At 37.7% G+C, this 17,936-nt stretch overlaps 1 protein-coding gene across 1 annotated transcript in view; it reads right to left on the reverse strand.

Annotated features, from left to right (window-relative positions):
• xrn2 (5'-3' exoribonuclease 2) overlaps nt 1-17,936 on the reverse strand; it is a 36,971-nt gene that overhangs the window by 13,870 nt on the left and 5,165 nt on the right. The window contains exons 6-24 of the mRNA XM_079887999.1: nt 17,826-17,915; nt 17,656-17,728; nt 17,430-17,480; nt 15,786-15,943; nt 15,627-15,701; nt 14,931-15,064; nt 14,797-14,854; nt 14,328-14,435; nt 14,149-14,193; nt 13,273-13,410; nt 9,737-9,778; nt 9,499-9,593; nt 6,480-6,615; nt 2,933-3,040; nt 2,725-2,814; nt 2,107-2,179; nt 1,928-2,011; nt 923-1,020; nt 649-728 (exon numbers count right to left, since the gene is read on the reverse strand). Coding sequence (XP_079744125.1) covers nt 649-728; nt 923-1,020; nt 1,928-2,011; nt 2,107-2,179; nt 2,725-2,814; nt 2,933-3,040; nt 6,480-6,615; nt 9,499-9,593; nt 9,737-9,778; nt 13,273-13,410; nt 14,149-14,193; nt 14,328-14,435; nt 14,797-14,854; nt 14,931-15,064; nt 15,627-15,701; nt 15,786-15,943; nt 17,430-17,480; nt 17,656-17,728; nt 17,826-17,915 — 1,736 coding nt within the window. The remainder of the gene's footprint in view (nt 1-648; nt 729-922; nt 1,021-1,927; nt 2,012-2,106; nt 2,180-2,724; nt 2,815-2,932; nt 3,041-6,479; nt 6,616-9,498; nt 9,594-9,736; nt 9,779-13,272; nt 13,411-14,148; nt 14,194-14,327; nt 14,436-14,796; nt 14,855-14,930; nt 15,065-15,626; nt 15,702-15,785; nt 15,944-17,429; nt 17,481-17,655; nt 17,729-17,825; nt 17,916-17,936) is intronic.

Raw genomic sequence — 17,936 nt, forward strand, 5'->3', positions numbered from 1 at the left:
TGCAAATATAGGCGAAATGGGGAAAATACGTGCAATATATTGCTACCAGATGAGCGCGTGGTGCTTATTGTAAAACTGTACATTTGATCCATGTGTTTTTTTAGTTTTTTTTTTACATTTATTATTGTATTTTTTTTCTATCTGCTTTCTATTACCTCTTTTGGCTTAATCCTTTTATTTATTTTTTTATTCAAAAATGTATCATCACTATGGGATATATGTTAAGGCGTCAATAGTAATGTTGACTGAAATGTAACAGTGGTGTTCAAAAACCTCAATAAAATACTAATTATAAAAAACTTTTGCAAATATTAAACTGGTTAATACAATGAAAATAAAACATCAGGACAATTACTATAGATAAAAAATATATATACAAATTAAATCAACTAAGTTTTTCAGGTATAGCATCCTAGTTTTATTTAAAATGTCTTAAGAAATACTACAAAAATCTAATTAATGAATTAATGAAACAGATGGCAACAGGATAATCTAATATAATGTTACACACCTGATTTGCTCCCAAATGTTTACATGTGATATGTTTATATGTGATTCACATGTGAATTGATTTCTCCCCCCCCCCACCACCCCTAGGCAAAACACAAAGTCATCAAGAAACAAAAGATAAATGTGTTGTCTCCTTACTTATCTGGTAGAATAGGGTCTTCATCTAGATTTAATATACCTTGGATTCCATGGCAAAATTCTGCAGGGATCTCAGTGGCCTTGAAGAGAGAGCATTGGACATTTACAGACTGAGAGAATTTAAATGAGAACACTGCAGAAACAGAATTTTTCATTTGATCTCAATCTTGTTATTATAATTATTGGCAGTTTATAATTATCATGATTAATTGATCAAAAACTTTCACTTTTCAGCTGGACGATAAGTTTGGGTTATATAGAGGAAGACCAGTACCTCATGAGATTCTGCACGGTAGAGTTCCTGGATGAAATCACACAGGGGGTGGGACTTCCCAACAAACAAGACATCACTTCCCAGACTGTTCCTTCTCACTGAAAACAACCATCAGATGGTACAGTAAGATTATAACACCAAAGATAAACCACTTTAAAGCAGAAAATGTAACTCTTTCCCTGCCAGGGTTTTTGGAAAAAAGTTGCCAGCCACCACCAGCATTTTTGATCATTTTCTCACACACAAAAATTTCTGACCCCCAGAATATTTTGTTGTATGAATATCTGAACAAACATTCTGCTTTTAAACAACAAAACCATTTTATTCAAGGTTCATGCATTCTATTTTTAAAATCAACATTTGAATGTGGGATTCATAAAGTTTCATAAACAAAAAGCAACAATTTAAACAAATCAAAGACTACATCTGGATGGGATTAATACCAATGATGATCAAAACACAGATGGAGTAGATCGAGTTCATCAAAGCCTCAGTCATATAGCTCGTTCTCGGTCGACATTTCACTCAGTAACATTAGGCCGTTTTGATTTATATTCTGTTTAATGTTGATGATCGCATTATTTTACTTATGCATCTGCTTACATATGCCACCACTTGTTTCTGATTCTTCTTTGCCTGTTTTGATCAGGAGATTCAGTAGCTTTCCTGTAGCTCAAACGGTAGAGCGTTGGCGCTTGCAACGCCAAGGTCATGGGTTCGATTCAGGGAAAGCAAGAACTGATAAGAATGTAAAAATGTGAACCTTGAAATGTAAGTCACTTTGGATAAAAGCATCTGCCAAAATGCATAAATGTACTCTTTCAGAAGATGCATAATAGCGCCCCCTAGCTTAAAACCGAAAACACGGAAAGCAGAAAATTTCAGTCAATGGCGGAGAAGCGATTGTCTCAAATGATGGAAAATTCCATCAATGGCAGGGAAAGAGTTAAGGACAGAACATGATCGGCAAGTATTTCTGCTCGACTATGAAGGTATATGCCTTACCCTCCTCTGGGGTCAATTCAGGGTAGACCTCTGCTAACGCTGCGCGTAACCTCCGCTCGTCCACAAACGGTAACAAAGCAACACCTGTCACAAGGAGAAGACCAAAATCACAATGACTGAAAACACCACAGCACTCATGGTTTCTGTTCAGACTGTGAAGCTCAAGGCTAAGCACTGACCCTGCCAGGCGTATTTCTTCCCATTCAAATCAATGGCAAAGTCATCAGGGTAGAAATCAATGATTGAGGACTCCTGTTAAAGACAGATAAAGACAGTTTCAAAGAGAAAGAACATTTAGAAATTAATGGTTTTTACACTCTGTCTTTACAAATGTCTTTGGTGTTACTGTGCACGACTATGGAGGACTAGGCATTAAAAAAAAAAAAAAAAAAGTGTTTGTTTAATAATTTTTAAAAGAAATTTAAATCATGTAAAATGATTGAATAAAAAAAAATGAGGCCACCTTTTAAATCATATTTTAAGTAGAATTTCCAATTGCTTGCTTGTCATACATTTAATGATAGATAAAACTAAATTTAAATAAATGTATGAATGTTGAATAAATCTGTTGATCCATGCCTATTTCAAATCAAATTCCCAACAATCAAAATCTTTCACATGAAAGTCCAGTTACTTGACATTTCTTTGTAATTATTTGTGAAATTTAATAGTAATTTGAGTGAATATTTTTCCTAAGTAAATCCTACAGCAATTTTTTTCAGTGTACATTATGCAAGTTTAATGCACTGTGAATGCAGTTTCATGTTTAAGAAGTCAGAGGTAAATCTGCCACTCACTGGGTCAGTCATCAGAGCTCTCCATGTCGTCGGCAGAAAGTTTCCACTGGCAGAAGGAAATACACTCATGAGCTGCTCCAAAGGTTTGAACTGCAGATGAATTATGATGACATTGTGTAAATCAGGAGTCAACACATCAGGAACACAAGGACAAAACAAAATCACCCATAACAGAGTTTGTGTGACCATGCAATGCGTTTCAAATTACCGGTTTGGTCCCTTTCTCGAAATCGCTGAACATGCCCTTGATGTCTTTGAAGTCGGAGGCAAACGGAGCATAATGAAAGGGAAAATACCACTTCCAGGATGCGCAACCCTGTGACAAATAAAAAAACCCAGACACTCAGAGACAGTCTGTCGTACCACACAAAGACAAGTTAAATACATCTTCAGTTACTTCAATCAGAAATGCTCGATTTTGAAAGACCTTCAACCCAAGTCATTTTTAAGACCTCTTCCATTAGCCCTTTCAATGGGAGACCTTGATACACCATCAAATTTGCAGCTCAATTAACACTCCAGAGGGCATATTTAGGCCAGACAGTTTAAGAGAGAACCAAAAGGGCTTTAAAGAAAGACACAAACACACTCAAGAAACACCAAAATTTGTGGATTTAGTCCATGTCTATTACCTTTCAGGTCATTAACATGCTAGCGCACTCAAACATTTACAATTGTTATTTTTTTTAAAGTAGATCCGCTTTTAAAATGTACAATCCCCCCAAAACTGGTCCAAAACCAACCAGAAAAACGCATTAAAGAAAAGATTTTCTGCCACTTTTTCTACTGAGGTTTACAGTCAATTCATTTCTGAAAATCAGTTCTTTCAAATGGTACATTACAATTAATCTTTTCTAAAGACTCAATGATTCATCCGAGTCATCACTCAAAGCTGTTTATGAAGTCCATGTGAGGCATTGTTACATTCTGTAAACAACATATGTAGGTAAATATCGTTTATTCATTTAATTTTATTTGTATAGCGCTTTTCACAAAACAGTTTCAAAAGCAGCTGTATAGAAAATAATGTTAACTGCTTAATATCTTTGTGCCTTAGTCGCATTTAGCAGATATATTTATATATATAGAGAGAGAGATAAACAGAGAAATATTCAACAATCACAATTGTGAGCTTAAAGCTCAAAAAAAGTATTTTATTTAAAGAAATTAATACTTCTCAGGCTTTACAATACAAAATGAATTATTTTATTAAATACACACTTTTTAAAAATATTTATGCTTCAAACTGTATTTTATTATCGAATTATTTATAGGCCTTTGAACTGTATAAACTGTATAATAGTTCATTACCTTATATCAAAACAAAAGACGACAAATAAGCTCTCCAGTAATGTCTTGCTTTAAAATATTCGAAATAAAAAAAATAATTAAAAAAATCCAATAAATTTGTCAAAATTGTTAGTGATTGTTTTATGATGTTACGTTTGGGCCTTTGTGATCCATTTTATATATGTATATATATATATATGATCACAAAGGCCCAAACATAACATCATAAAACAATCACTAACAATTTTGACAAAAAAAATAAATTGGATAAATCAAATTTATGAGACAACGCATTTGGAAATCTCTTTGGCGCTCTGGTGAAGTCAGTGGCAGCTTTCTGCTTTATAGAGTCAACCGATCTATTAATTTCCTGCATTAGAATTGACATTGTCAAGTGGCAAAAAGGTGCACGAAATCCATGCAATAGAAATTATACTCGTGACACCTCAAATGAAAAAATAGACACCCTAATATGGGTAAATAAAAGCCATGTGGAGATCTGGCCCTGAACATCTACCATTTGGCAGTGTGTGTGAGAGTGTGAGTGTGAGTGTGAGTGTGTAAATCAGCGAATGTGTGGCAGAAAGGAGCAAACGCATCTCACACAGCAGCGAGACTCCATAACGAATCTGTTCAGCGGTTCCCGTGGGACGGCTCTCATCCGCGAGCACATGGAGCGAGTGCAGGCCACGCATATATATAGAGCTCCAATTACTGCGGACAAATCCCTGCACACGGAACTCTAATCAACCAGAGATCTACTGAAGAGAAAGGAGCTCTAATGACTGAATTTAAAGCTAAAGATCAAGACCCTGCATTAAAACTCAACTACATAACACTAACTGGCTCAAAGAGCAGCGCAAACACAGCGCAAAGCTGTTTGATCCTAGATCTGATGAACAAACAGATAAAGCAGGGGATATTCTGTAACATTTCCTGGATCTATTTTAAAACAGAATGTGCAAACTCATAAGTGAAAAGGAGAAAAGAATAAAAAGGTAGGAAATAAGGGTGTAATTAATGATGCACCGATCATGATTTTTCATTGGCGATTCAGTTTTTTTTTTTTTAAGCAAATTGGCCAATTCCGATTGCCTATTTTTTTCTTTAAACAAAAGTACTTGTTTATTTGCTCAAGAACATGCCAAACTGACCTTAAACAAAAAATATTTGTAGCCATTTAAAATTAGAGGCAACCACTGAATGCAATCATGATCCAAACAAAATGCTACACACGTAGTATGAGCAGTTGTTTTTAAATTAAATCCAATTTAAATTGTACAATTTTGTATAATTTCAAGATTAAAGCAAACACAATGGTCTGACTTTAGAGTTGTTAAATTATGCTACATAAGACACACCTGCACAAAACAAAAACAGCAGACGGACTGAATGAAAACGCAAATACACTCTGCCAGTAGGTGGCGCTTATGGAACCACAAGAGTTTCTTTAGGTACTGCTGTCAGAAAAAGCAGCTGCGCTTATAAACATTCATTTATATGGATGCAAGAGGAAAAGAAAATGCCATCGAAAGTTTTCTGAAGACAGTCAGTTTCCTTCAGAGATACATTCATATACCCCCATCAATATTTATATTTTTCTTCTAATATTTCAGGCATTGTGAACAGTGAGCTTGCTGCGTCTCTTCTCTTCTTTGCATCTGTCTTCGGCGTGTCTCATTTGTGGCCTGTGTTAACGTCTAGGTGACAGACTTCGTAATATTTCCACACAAATTACATTTTGTAAAATGATAGCAATGCAGTTTGTAATCAAGTCCGGAATAGAGAAAAAAACCAAAAACTTATTTTGGGCAAAACCCGGCCAGTTCCTATTTATGGCTGGCCAGCCGGTGCATCTCCATGTGTTACATTCATGATGGCTTCAGGAACTGAAGCTGAGCTGTGGACCAGCCAATTGTGAGCTTGTTTGTTCACCCAAAAATTAAAATTCTGTCATTAATAACCCTCATGTCGTTCCAAACCCATAAGACTTTCGTTCATCTTCGTAACACAAATGAAGATCTTTTTGATGAAATCTGAGAGTTTTCTATCCCTCCATTGACAGCTACCACACTGATGCTTCAAAAGGTTCATAAAGAGATCGTAAAACTATTCCATATGAATTGAGTGGTTTAGTCCAAATTTTCTGAAGAGACATGATCGCTTTATCTGATGTACAGTTTTAATTTAGGGTGAGTAATTGACAATTTTCATTTTTTGGTGAACTATCCTTTAAGGCTCACAATTGCATAAACATTGTGCCTTTTACTTGGTCTAGGAATTTGAATCTGCCGTTTTCTTTTAATCCATATTTACACAAAAATGTATTATATAGGCATCAATATGCACATGGAGAGGATGAAGCGGAATATCCATTTAATGGAATGAAAATAGCTGTAATAACTGGTCAACTCTAAAGACCATAACCCTTCAGGTTCAGGTGTGTGTGTGTACCAGTGATTTACCTGATAGTAGTACCTGAGCACCCAGCACAGGCCCTCCACGTACGACTTCACCACTTTCTTACGAAAATCATCGTCTGTTGCATCCACATCAAATTTGGTTTTGTAGTAACGCTGTTTCCAGCCGTCCTCCCATAACCTGTGAAAAACATTTATAACACCGTCACCGATACACACGCCTCTCAGTTTGTTGTCTTCTCCAAAGAAAGGCCTGAATTCATTAAATGCAAACCAGCCTCTCCTGTGCCAAATTGAGCGGGTTCACTTTTATGCATATGCACGCCTATGAGAATTTCCCACTTTGACGGGCTCCATTAAGGGGCGATGGGAAACTTGTTTTCCACCTTAGCGCTGGTCAGGATATTTTGACATGCTCTGGAAACGCAGCTCACATAATCAAGGATGAGCTGCATCTGTCTAGTGTAACCTCTACAGCGTCCCACCGGGGACACGGAAAACCTCCATGAATACCAATTGAACCCAATCGATTTAGACCGCGTTGGAAAGCTAATCACTGAAACATTTGCTGTATTAATCACTGGCTGTACGGACACGCATCATCGAGAGACCCCTGCACGACTCGCACTGAGATTTGTGTAAAGTTTGTGGAAGTCAAGTCACATTTATTTCTATAGAACATTATTAAATAGATCATTTCAAAGCAGATTCACAATAATAAACAGGTAGGTAACAGAATCAATGATGCAAACTTCATTAAAATTCTGCAGCTCTAAGACAATAGTGTCATTAACGACTAGTCAAAAAAGCAGTCTTAAGGAGGGCTGGTATAATTAAGGTTGTTTTAGGCTCACCAAACCACAACCGGAAGGGTTTAGTAGGACTTTACATATGATACGCTCTTGTATTCACAAACAGAAAAACAAAGAGCAACAAAACAGAACACAGTCTCGAGATGCATGCTAGAAAGATGGACTATTTCACTAATGAATTAATAATAATAAATAAAAAAATAATATTATATTATATTATGTTTTTTAAAGTAGTCTCTTCTCATCTCACCAAGGCTGCATTTATTTGATCAAAACTACAGTAAAAACAGTGACACTGTGAAATAATACAATTTAAAATAACTGCTTTCTATTGTAATCGCCTGAAAGCTTGTACGACAGCAAAAATCACCTGGCCTAACACTATATTGGCATTAAATGATAGCAAACTAGTTGATACTGCTGCATGACATCTTTCTCTCTTCTGACCACTGTAATAAATCTTCCAAAATTTTTTCCCCTTTTTTGAAAAGTCATAGAAACGCTATTGTGGGTTTTTTTCTTTTCCTATTGGAGCAAATGGAAATGCAAATATTATATTTTATGTTTCTTTTCACCACTATAGAAATTTATCCAACTATGATGACTTCTGCTTTGAGGACCCCAGAAATGTGAAAAGAGTCCATAGTAAAATATTACCAAAATAAAAATTATTAGACAGCTACTCAACATTGTGGACCATCCTTAAATACAACTTGTAATAAGTGTTTTAATAATGGACTGCCTAAATAAATGCATTTTAGCTAACTGCATGATTTGTATCATCTTAGAACTGTACACAGGGTTCCCACACCTTGGTTAACTTCATATTCAAGGACCTTTCAAGGACTTTCCAGGTCCAATACCCTCAAATTCAAGGACTTAATGTGGGGAGACATTTCAAGTGAGAGCAAGGTTACATCGTTTACATTGTTACAGTTTCATGTGTCAAAAACTACGCAAAAAAGCTTTTTTTGTGCTTTTTTTTGTGGCAATGACAGAGATCTGATATTCTATCAGAATTATGTCTTGCATTCAAATTAAGAATATTTTCTTCAGTAAAAGGAAAAGATGTCGTTGTCTGAGACAGCAGAGAGTATCCAGTTAAGCAATGAGGTTTCTTTACAAAGATCAATTAAGAAATTAGGTTTACTTAATTATTCAGTAAAACTATGTTATTGTGAATATTATTGTTACTTGTTCATCATTGTGTCAGTGGTTTATTCGCTGACTTTAGCTAGCTTCTTTGCACGAAGAACAACAGTGACGAAACGCGTTTGTCCGTTTAGGGCCACTGTAGAAACATGTCGATGTAAGGGGACCCGCGGTGTGTGTGTGTGTGCGGCTCATTCTAAGCTAATAAAAACATAACGGTTCATAAAGTAAGGTCTTTATACACCGCTGAAAACATGTTTATGATATTGCATTTCTGTCAATAGATCCTCCTAAATATTACACAATGCACCATTAAGGTAAAAAATAAAGCTGCATGGTTAATGTTGTGCATAATAGCCTACATTTTAAAATTGGATCATATATATTGCTGTTACAAAAACAGCCCATTCCTCGTTCTCTTTTTTGTTCGCTGAGGTAATGAAATATTGGTCTTGTAAATACTTTCCAGCATTTCAGTAATAAAAAAAAGTTCATCTTTAAAATGCATATGAATTACAGTCAAGCGCAACAGTTATCGTACGTTATCAAAAAGGATTTAAACAGTGAATTTTGAAGTGATCTCTTCTTGCAAACTCAGAAATGTGGATTCGGACGGCAATTAAATCACCACACGACCTGTTTGTCAATAAACAGTAGGCTAGGTAATTCGGCCAGGGATTTTTACGCGGGTGGTGGGAGAAAAACACTGACATTCTGATTCGGAAGGCAATAAAATCACAGACCAATCCATGTAAATTATGAAAATACCTTATGACCCCATGAGAAACAATTACCGTCCGAATTTGAGAAAACTTATTGCACAAAATAAAATCAAGGACCTGTATCTTTGTACGTTAATTTTCAAAAACTTTCCAGGGCCTTGAAAGTTTTTGAATTTGGAAAAAAAAATATTCAAGGACCCGTGTGACCCCTGTGTACATGTCTGGAGATATGGACAATACAATTTAGAGTAATTTGCTATCAAAGGTGACTGTAGAAACACGCATTTCCTGTAAGGCTTCTTTGAAATGGTATGTATTGTGAAAAGTGCTACACAAATAAACGTGAATTGAATTGAATTCCTAAAGTTGTGTTGTTACCGGACGACATCTTCTGGTTCTGGTTCGCTGTCACTGTCCTCGGCTTTACGTTTCACACCACGAGTATCCACGCTGTCACTGGTTTCAGCAACACTCTAAGAGGAAGGACAGTGATGCTGTTTATACACTAATTCAATGACCGTCATGTTCTGAGGTGGTTTGTCAAAAGCTTAAGTATAAAGCCCTTTCAAAAATGTTGTACAAAGAGCAGGAGTGAGAGAAAAAAAAAAATACATGCCTTCCCATTTTTGATCATGGCTCTCAAGGACTGAGCCGCTTCCTGAAAAATACAGAAACAGCTCATTCAACCAAGGTGACAAAATAAGCATGAAAGTCATACAAAAGCAGCAATAGACTGCATCAGACGAGTTCTGCAAATGAAGAGAATGTGATTAACAGTAATGTACACATCGCACAAAAACACAAATGAGCTCGGAGGTTGTTTAAGCAACAAGTTGTGATCAAAATTAAGATATCGTATCTAATAGCCGAAACACCCAAAATCCTACACCAATCGGAAACTACAGTAAAAGCAGTAATATTGTGAAATATTTTATTACAATTTAAAATAACTGTTTTCTATGTGAATATATTGTAAGATGTAATTTATTCCTGTGAAGTAATGATGCTGAAAATTCAGCTTTGCATCAGTGTCACATGATCCTTAAGATATCATTCTAATATGCTGATTTGCATCTTAATTTAATGCATGGAAACAGTGAGATAAATCTTTTCCTGTATTATTTGATGAATAGAAAAACAAAAACAGAAGAAAAAAAAATAAAATAAAATAGCATTAATTTGAAATGGCAATCTTTTGTAACATTATAAATGTCTTTACTTAGCCTGGGAAAACCCAGACAAACTTCCGTCAAATTTAGATTTGCTCTGCAAGTAGTCTGGCCCATTCAAGCCCATTTCATATCAGTCCAAATCACGGCACCAATCAGAAACGTTGAGGCGGGCTTTACACGATGACGATCGCTCTGATTGGTTTTGGGTCTATCCAATTGCGCCCAGAGGCATTTGAGCGACGTCCGTTGGTGAAGCGCATCAACTTTTAAATGCATTATTATATTCAAATTGCAAACACATGAGGACAGTCTCCATGAAAAACCCACTGGCAGATGAACGTGCGACTACATTTCTCTCCGAAACGGTAGGAAATTAAATTAGATTTAATAGAGGATTTTAACTGTGACAAGATGATTGACAGGGCAATTTACGTGACAGGATGCACGCGACAGATCCTTCCGATAAAGATGATGAAGTAGTATGTCCCAAAGCTTGCCTACTTTTTTGCTACACAATCAAAAGTAAATACATTTTCTTCACAAAAAGAGTACATACTTTTATGGCACAGTGTAACTTAGGCGAATTGGGACGCAGCATATGGCTTTACACGATGACGATCGCTCGGATTGGTTTTAGGTCTATCCAATTGCGCCCAGAGGCATTTGAGTGACGTCCGTTGGTGACGCCCCTTTGGAAATGAGCTATTAATGAAGCTTTGCCAGACCATAACTCAGTTACTACTGAGAATGGTCTGGTTTTAACCAGGCTAGTCTTTACTATCACTTCTGATCAATTTAAAGGGTAACTAAACCCTAAACCAACTTTTTTTAGTTAATGATCTGTAAGAATGGGGCCTTAGTGCTGTTCATTGATTCGAGTAACTTTTTTGACATTTGGGTATAAAGTGTTTTAATTCTACAATATATGGTGTAAAAACGTCTGAGTGCTGCCCTCTTCAGGTTGAACGGTGGCTACTGCAGTTGAATTTTCCTATTGGATGTTTGCGGTACTACATAAGCGGTACTGTGTGAGTAAGCAGGTTCCAGCTCACCACGCCCTCCCTTGGTACGAGCTACCACGCCCTTGGATGAGCTAGCGTAGATTTATCTGTATTTAGTACAGTGGTCAGGAGGATACGTAGGTGTAGTGTTGCTGGTTGCAACAGCACTGCTGGACTGCATAGCTTTCCAGCAGACTTGGAAATTAGGCGCCAGTGGTTGCATGCACTTGGCCTGGAAGACCGTGAGAGTGAAACCTGCATTTTACGCAGAATGAAATGGGCTTCTTCACACAGCTCGCGTTGAAAATCGACGCAGTGCCAAACGCTGCTCCTCCTGCATGGACTCCACCACTGCAGCGGTGTCTTGATGTGAGTGATCATATATATTTTAATCACAATTTATGGTTAGGCTAAAGTTAATCCTCTGGGGTCGACAAACGCGCCGGCGCATTTTGCTGGATTTTTTCACATAGCGGCAAAATATGAAAATACATATAGAGAGCGCGCACTATTGACATTAACTCGATAAAACTCATCAGATGCATGTACTTTACGTCGTCTTGCGACCCTGTGAGTCACTCTCCATTTTAGAGAGTCTGACAGCAGGTCTCAGGTGCACGCCCTCCCGCTCACGGTTCGTCCCCTCTATCTCCGCTGGGGTCTGCCCACTTTTCTAGCATTTTTCAAATATTGCCAGTGGGTGGAGTCAGGCTCTGACCTGGGGTTTAGTTACCCTTTAAAGGGTAACTAAACCCTAAACCAACTTTTTTTAGTTAATGATCTGTAAGAATGGGGCTTTATTAGTGCTGTTCATTGATTTGAGTAACTTTTTTGACATTTGGGTATAAAGTGTTTTAATTCTACAATATATGGTGTAAAAACATCTGAGTGCTGCCCTCTTTAGGTTGAACGGTGGCTACTGCAGTTGAATTTTCCTATTGGATGTTTGCGGTACTGTGTGACGTAAGCGGTACTGTGTGACGTAAGCGGTACAACGCTAAGTAAGCAGGTTCCAGTTCACCACGCCCTCCCTTGGTACGAGCTAGAGCTAACACTTATAGTATTGCATCAGTTAGGATAGCTTCAAGTTAGCGTAGATTTATCTGTATTTACTACAGTGATCGGGAGGGTACGTAGGTGTAGGTTTGCTGGTTGCAACAGCACTGCTGGACTGCATAGCTTTCCAGGAGGAAATGGGCTTCTCCACACAGCTCGCGCTGAAAAGCGACGCAGTGCCAAACGCTGCTCCTCCTGCATGGACTCCACCACCGCAGCGGCGTCTTGATGTGAGTGATCATAATCATAATTTATGGTTAGGCTAAAATTAATCCACTGGGGTCGACAAACGCGGCGGCGCATTTTGCTGGTTTTTTTCACATAGCTGCAAAATATGACATCAACTATTATCATCGACATCAACGCTATTGACATCAACTCGATAAAACTCATCAGATGCATGTACTTTACGTCGTCTTGCGACCCTGTGAGTCACTCTCCATTTTAGAGTCTGACAGCAGCTGTCAATTAATCCGTCACTGCGGGTCTCAGGTGCACGCCCCCCCGCTCAGCCCCGCCCTTGGCTCGTCCCGTCTATCTCCTCTGGGGTCTGCCCACTTTTCTAGCATTTTTCAAATATTGCCAGTGGGTGGAGTCAGGCTCTGACCAGGGGTTTAGTTACCCTTTAATAGATCCTTGCTGATTAAAAGGTTTTTTTTTTAATCTTACTGACTTGGGACAACGGTGTACATAATTTCTTTTGAGGCAATGAACTAGAAAGATTTGCAAATTAAGTACATAATCCTGTATTTTGATTTTCACTTACTTCGCCTTTTCAAAATTTACATCTTTGCTCTTTATAGAAGTGTTTTTTGTTTTTTTTATGTCTAGGGATGAAATGAAAAGACTGGTGTTCACAGCTGCGCTCATGTTAAGCTACTGTAGCCCATATTGACAATCACAGAGACAGTGTGACGGCAGACCTGATTGCGCTGGTTGCCCTGCATCCTCATTTCATACGCGGCATGTCTGGCGTTCTGCACTGCCATGGGTCTGTCTCTGCTGCCCAGGGCCTGAGGGGCAAACTGACCACGAGGGACAAACGATGGACCCTGCTGCGCCTGGGAAGAGTGCAATTAACAAAATTAGCAAGTTTTAACAATTTTCTAAAAAAAAGTATAAGTATGATTGTCCATTTATTATGCTGGTATTAATATATTATGATTTTGCTGGTCAAATTAAATTAAATCATGATTTAAGCAACTTAACCAGCAAATGACATACCTACCTAGATATTTATTGCTATTATATTAATGTTTGTTATATTGCTTTCATTTGGTAACTGCATTGTTAACATTAACAATGAACAATACTTCTACAGCATTTATTAATCTTACATGTTAATCTCAGCATTTACTAATACATGTATAAAATCAAAAATTGTATCTGTTAACATTAGTTAACGCAGTGTGAACTAACATTAACAAAGACTAAAAGGCTGCAAGAATATATTGTTCCTTGTTAGTTAAGAAATGTTTACAAACGAGACCTTATTGTAAAGTGTTAAATTGTTATATAAAAAAATCTTTGGGGAAATTTTTTTTAGCTTTATTATCCAGTCTTACTAAACGCCCCCATTAAAACCTGTTATTTGCATGATATAAATGCACATTCAACGTGAGTGAACTATTCAGCCGCTGTCAGCTGAATTAAATGACCTTGTGAATTTATTAAACTCACTGGCTTTCAAAGGAAGTGTGGGTTTATGCATGTTGGGTTGACATTTCAAAAGGAATTATTGCAAAACCTCAACATTTTTTTTTTAATTGCCACAACAACAAAAAGACATTTTCACTCACTTTCATCCGTTTCTTCTTTTCCTTCATTCTCCGCTTAAAACTCTCCTGCAGGATATAAAAGCCTATGATGAGCTGACGAAGTACACATTTCTGTATCAAACTCAGTGTAATGGGTCAGAGGTCACAAGCCCTCCGCAGCACAGTGTTGACAGCAAACAACATTTATTGTGCGGTCTCACATCGTCGTCTTTACGCTTTTTGAAGATGTTGTCCTCGGCCACCCCTACGGCTTGCATAATGAGCTCTACTCGCTCGAGATGGACAAAGCCGTTTTCTGTTAAGTAGCCCTATAGAGAGAGAGAGAGAGAGAGAGAGAGAGAGAGAGAGAGAGAGAGAGAGAGAGAGAGAGAGAGAGAGAGAGAGAGAGAGAGAGAGAGAGAGAGAGAGAGAGAGAGAGAGAGAGAGAGAGAGAGAGAGAGAGAGAGAGAGAGAGAGAGAGAGAGAGAGAGAGAGAGAGAGAGAGAAAGAGAAAGAGAAAGAGAGAGAGAGAGAGAGAGAGAGAGGCATTCATATAGTGTATTTATCCATTTCTCCCTTCAATCAATTCCAGATGGATAAAATCATGGTCACACCATTGTAAATAATTTTAAATGAATGCAAATTCATGTTGACTTCAAGTATGGGATATATGGACGTGTAAATATTCACCCCAGTCTTATGAACAACATCTTTGTAGATGCCAACCAGACGATCAATGGCGCCCTCTCTGTTTGAAGACAAACTAGAGTCAGAACTCACTGCAGCGCACAATGACACAACAAAAGTGGCTTCTGCGACCGTACCTGATCTCAAGAGATGGTAAGTGGGGCAAGAAGTCGTTTCCCACAAAGAAACACAAAAACACCCAGTCATCGACGCTTCGTTCGAAGTCAAATGGGAACGGCAGGCTGGCCATCGTTAACTCCCTCTCCAGATACTGTGGAGAGAAAAAAAACATTATATACAGACAAACATGTTTACATAAATATACATGATCTGTTTTTTCACCAATTTGGTATTTTTTACAATTCACAATACCCAAGCTTTGTGGCAGCAAATTTTGCACAAACATTTTCCTTATAAAGCATAAAAATCTAGTTTATAGTGACCATTCTTCTTTTGATAGAATTCTATTAACTCGAGTTAATAAATATTGCAGTATTTAGTATAAATTATTTATCCGTGCACATTTTTTTAATTGATGTGTCCTTGTAATCTTGCAGCGACATCTCTTCTCTGATGATGAGAGCGGAGCAACCTGTCACTCACATGAGATCAGCCAATAGCAAACCACAACCATCCAATCAATTCCCCACAGACAAAATCAAGCCCCGTCCAACATTTGTTCTCGTTCCAGAAGCCGTTTCACTCGTATATACGTCACAATAGGGAAGAAAAGACTATTGCGGACTAACTTCCGTTTATTGACTTAAAACTAGCAAAATAATCCGACAAATATAGACAATGTTAAAAGCATAAAACACAAAACTGGAACAAACCTCTCGTAACACAGCCAGTCGGATGAATATGAACTCCTGTTCTGATACTGGAATTTTGTCTGCAAATTCATCATGCTAAGAGAGGAGACACAAAACACACGTTCCCAATAAATTGAGGTAAAGTTCTGGGCGTAGGGATGGAGAGGACGAGTCTGTTACCTCGCCCTGTTTCTCTCGGGCCAGTCCCTGACAGTCTTTGATCTCGTGGCCCATCTGACTACACAGGGCGCAGGGTCTGGGTTGGTTGGGTTTAAACTCTTCTCTTATAATGGTAAAGTTGGGCTCATGTGTCGCCAAACCCAACATTATCAAATCAGCTAGACAGGAAAAAAAAAAAAAAAAAAAAAAAAAGAGAAAGTTAAACATTTAATTAAGTTTACTGAATTAAATTCTTCTAAAGTGTTTTATTATAGACAGTTGCTAGAAAAGTTTCAGATAATGGCAAATCCAGAAAGTACAAAGGTAAAACGCTTGTATAACAAACATGCAGTCAATGTTCTTCATAAATGTTAATAATGGCAGCTTTCAGTCAGATTCATATTTTGAAGTATCTTCTCTCCAGACTAATCAGATGCAATATGGGTTTCATCATTCACCCACTTAATGCATTAATACTACAGACATAATGTTTTACGTCAGGTCCCTTTATACATACTAATAAACCCCTTTCATGATTTCATAATCATGTTCTGTAGCTTAAAGGGATAGTTCACTTTGAAATTAAATTTTGGTATGTTTTAGCTTACCTGAAGGGCATCCAAGATGTAGGTGTCTTTTTTTCCGCAGTAGTTTCAATTTTGATATTTTTAGGTCAAACCGTTCTTGTTAGTCATTTCATGCAGGTATATGGATACTGACTCAAAGAGCTTGCACAAAGTCCAAAATAAAACAGTTCCCCATCGTCCAAATTAAACAATTCTCCATCGTAAGTACACATTGATGGCCTAAGACACGAAACGAGCGGTTTGTGAGAGAAAACGAACAGTATTTATATAGTTTTTAGCTCTTTTAACACAGCCGCGTCCAAATGATCTGAGGGCTCGGCGGGTATAGATATACTAGATGTCGCCTTGGCTACGGTTCCGTTCCAATGAACTGCAGTAGCGAAGGCGACATCTAGTGTATATATCTATACCTGCCCAAGGGCGGGTATAGATATATACACTAGATGTCGCTTGGCTACGGTTTCGTTCCAATGAACTGCAGTAACCAAGGCGACATCTAGTGTATATATCTATACCCGCCGAGCCCTCAGATCATTTGGACGCGGCTGTGTTCAAGAGGTAACAACGATATAAATACGGTTCGTTTTCTCACACAAACCGCTCGTTTCGTGTCTTAGGCCATCAATGTGTACTTACGATGGGGAATTGTTTAATTTGGACGATGGGGAACTGTTTTATTTTGGACTTTGTGCAAGCTCTTTGAGTCAGTATCCATATACCTGCATGAAATGACTAACAGACAAGAACGGTTTGACCTAAAAATATCAAAATTGAAACTACTGCGGAAAAAAAGACACCTACATCTTGGATGCCCTTCAGGTAAGCTAAAACATACCAAAATTTAATTTCAAAGTGAACTATCCCTTTAAAGTCAGCATGACATGACATCAAGTGAGCATATCACAGGAAGAGCAAGTTAGTGCATGGATGAATTTATTATTTCATGCCGAGGTTACAATGACATTTGGAAACAAGTATTTCAGGACACACTTTCAGAATTTTGCTCACTAAAGTTTAAACTAAATGGCCAAATCACTTAATGCTTTTGAAAAAAAACACACAAAAAAAAACACTTTACCATCAGCTCCACAGAGACAGTGATGCGTGTTTGGGTCGTGATTTGGCTGACCTGGAAAAGAATGACACATTAGACCAGTGAAGCTCTTTGCCAACCACATTTTAGACTTAATATTAGGCTTATCCTTAAAACAGAACACCAGAGGAAAAGGCTTCAAATAACAATCATACCACAAATCAAAGCAATATTTCAAAAGACCTTCACAAATCTGAGTTCTCAGCCGTACCTCTCTGTCTCCTGATGAAATCCATAATTTTATGCTCTCCTTCACCAGGAACACTGGCGTCCGACAAGAAAACCTGCAGGACAAAGTAGGTATTTATTGATTATATCCCACAGCAAAAAAAGAAAACTCACGTTATAATTGCAGTTCATTTGAGTGGTCGTATGGCCTACTGTGATATTGCGCCACCCAGGATCATTGGTCAGTCTGTCTGAGACGTAATATCGCAAACATTTGGCCAAATTATCCATGAACTCGGTTCCCTAAACACAAAACAGTAGATG

The sequence above is a fragment of the Squalius cephalus genome (assembly GCF_949319135.1).
Source record: "Squalius cephalus genome assembly, chromosome: 12".
NCBI lineage: Eukaryota > Metazoa > Chordata > Actinopteri > Cypriniformes > Leuciscidae > Squalius > Squalius cephalus.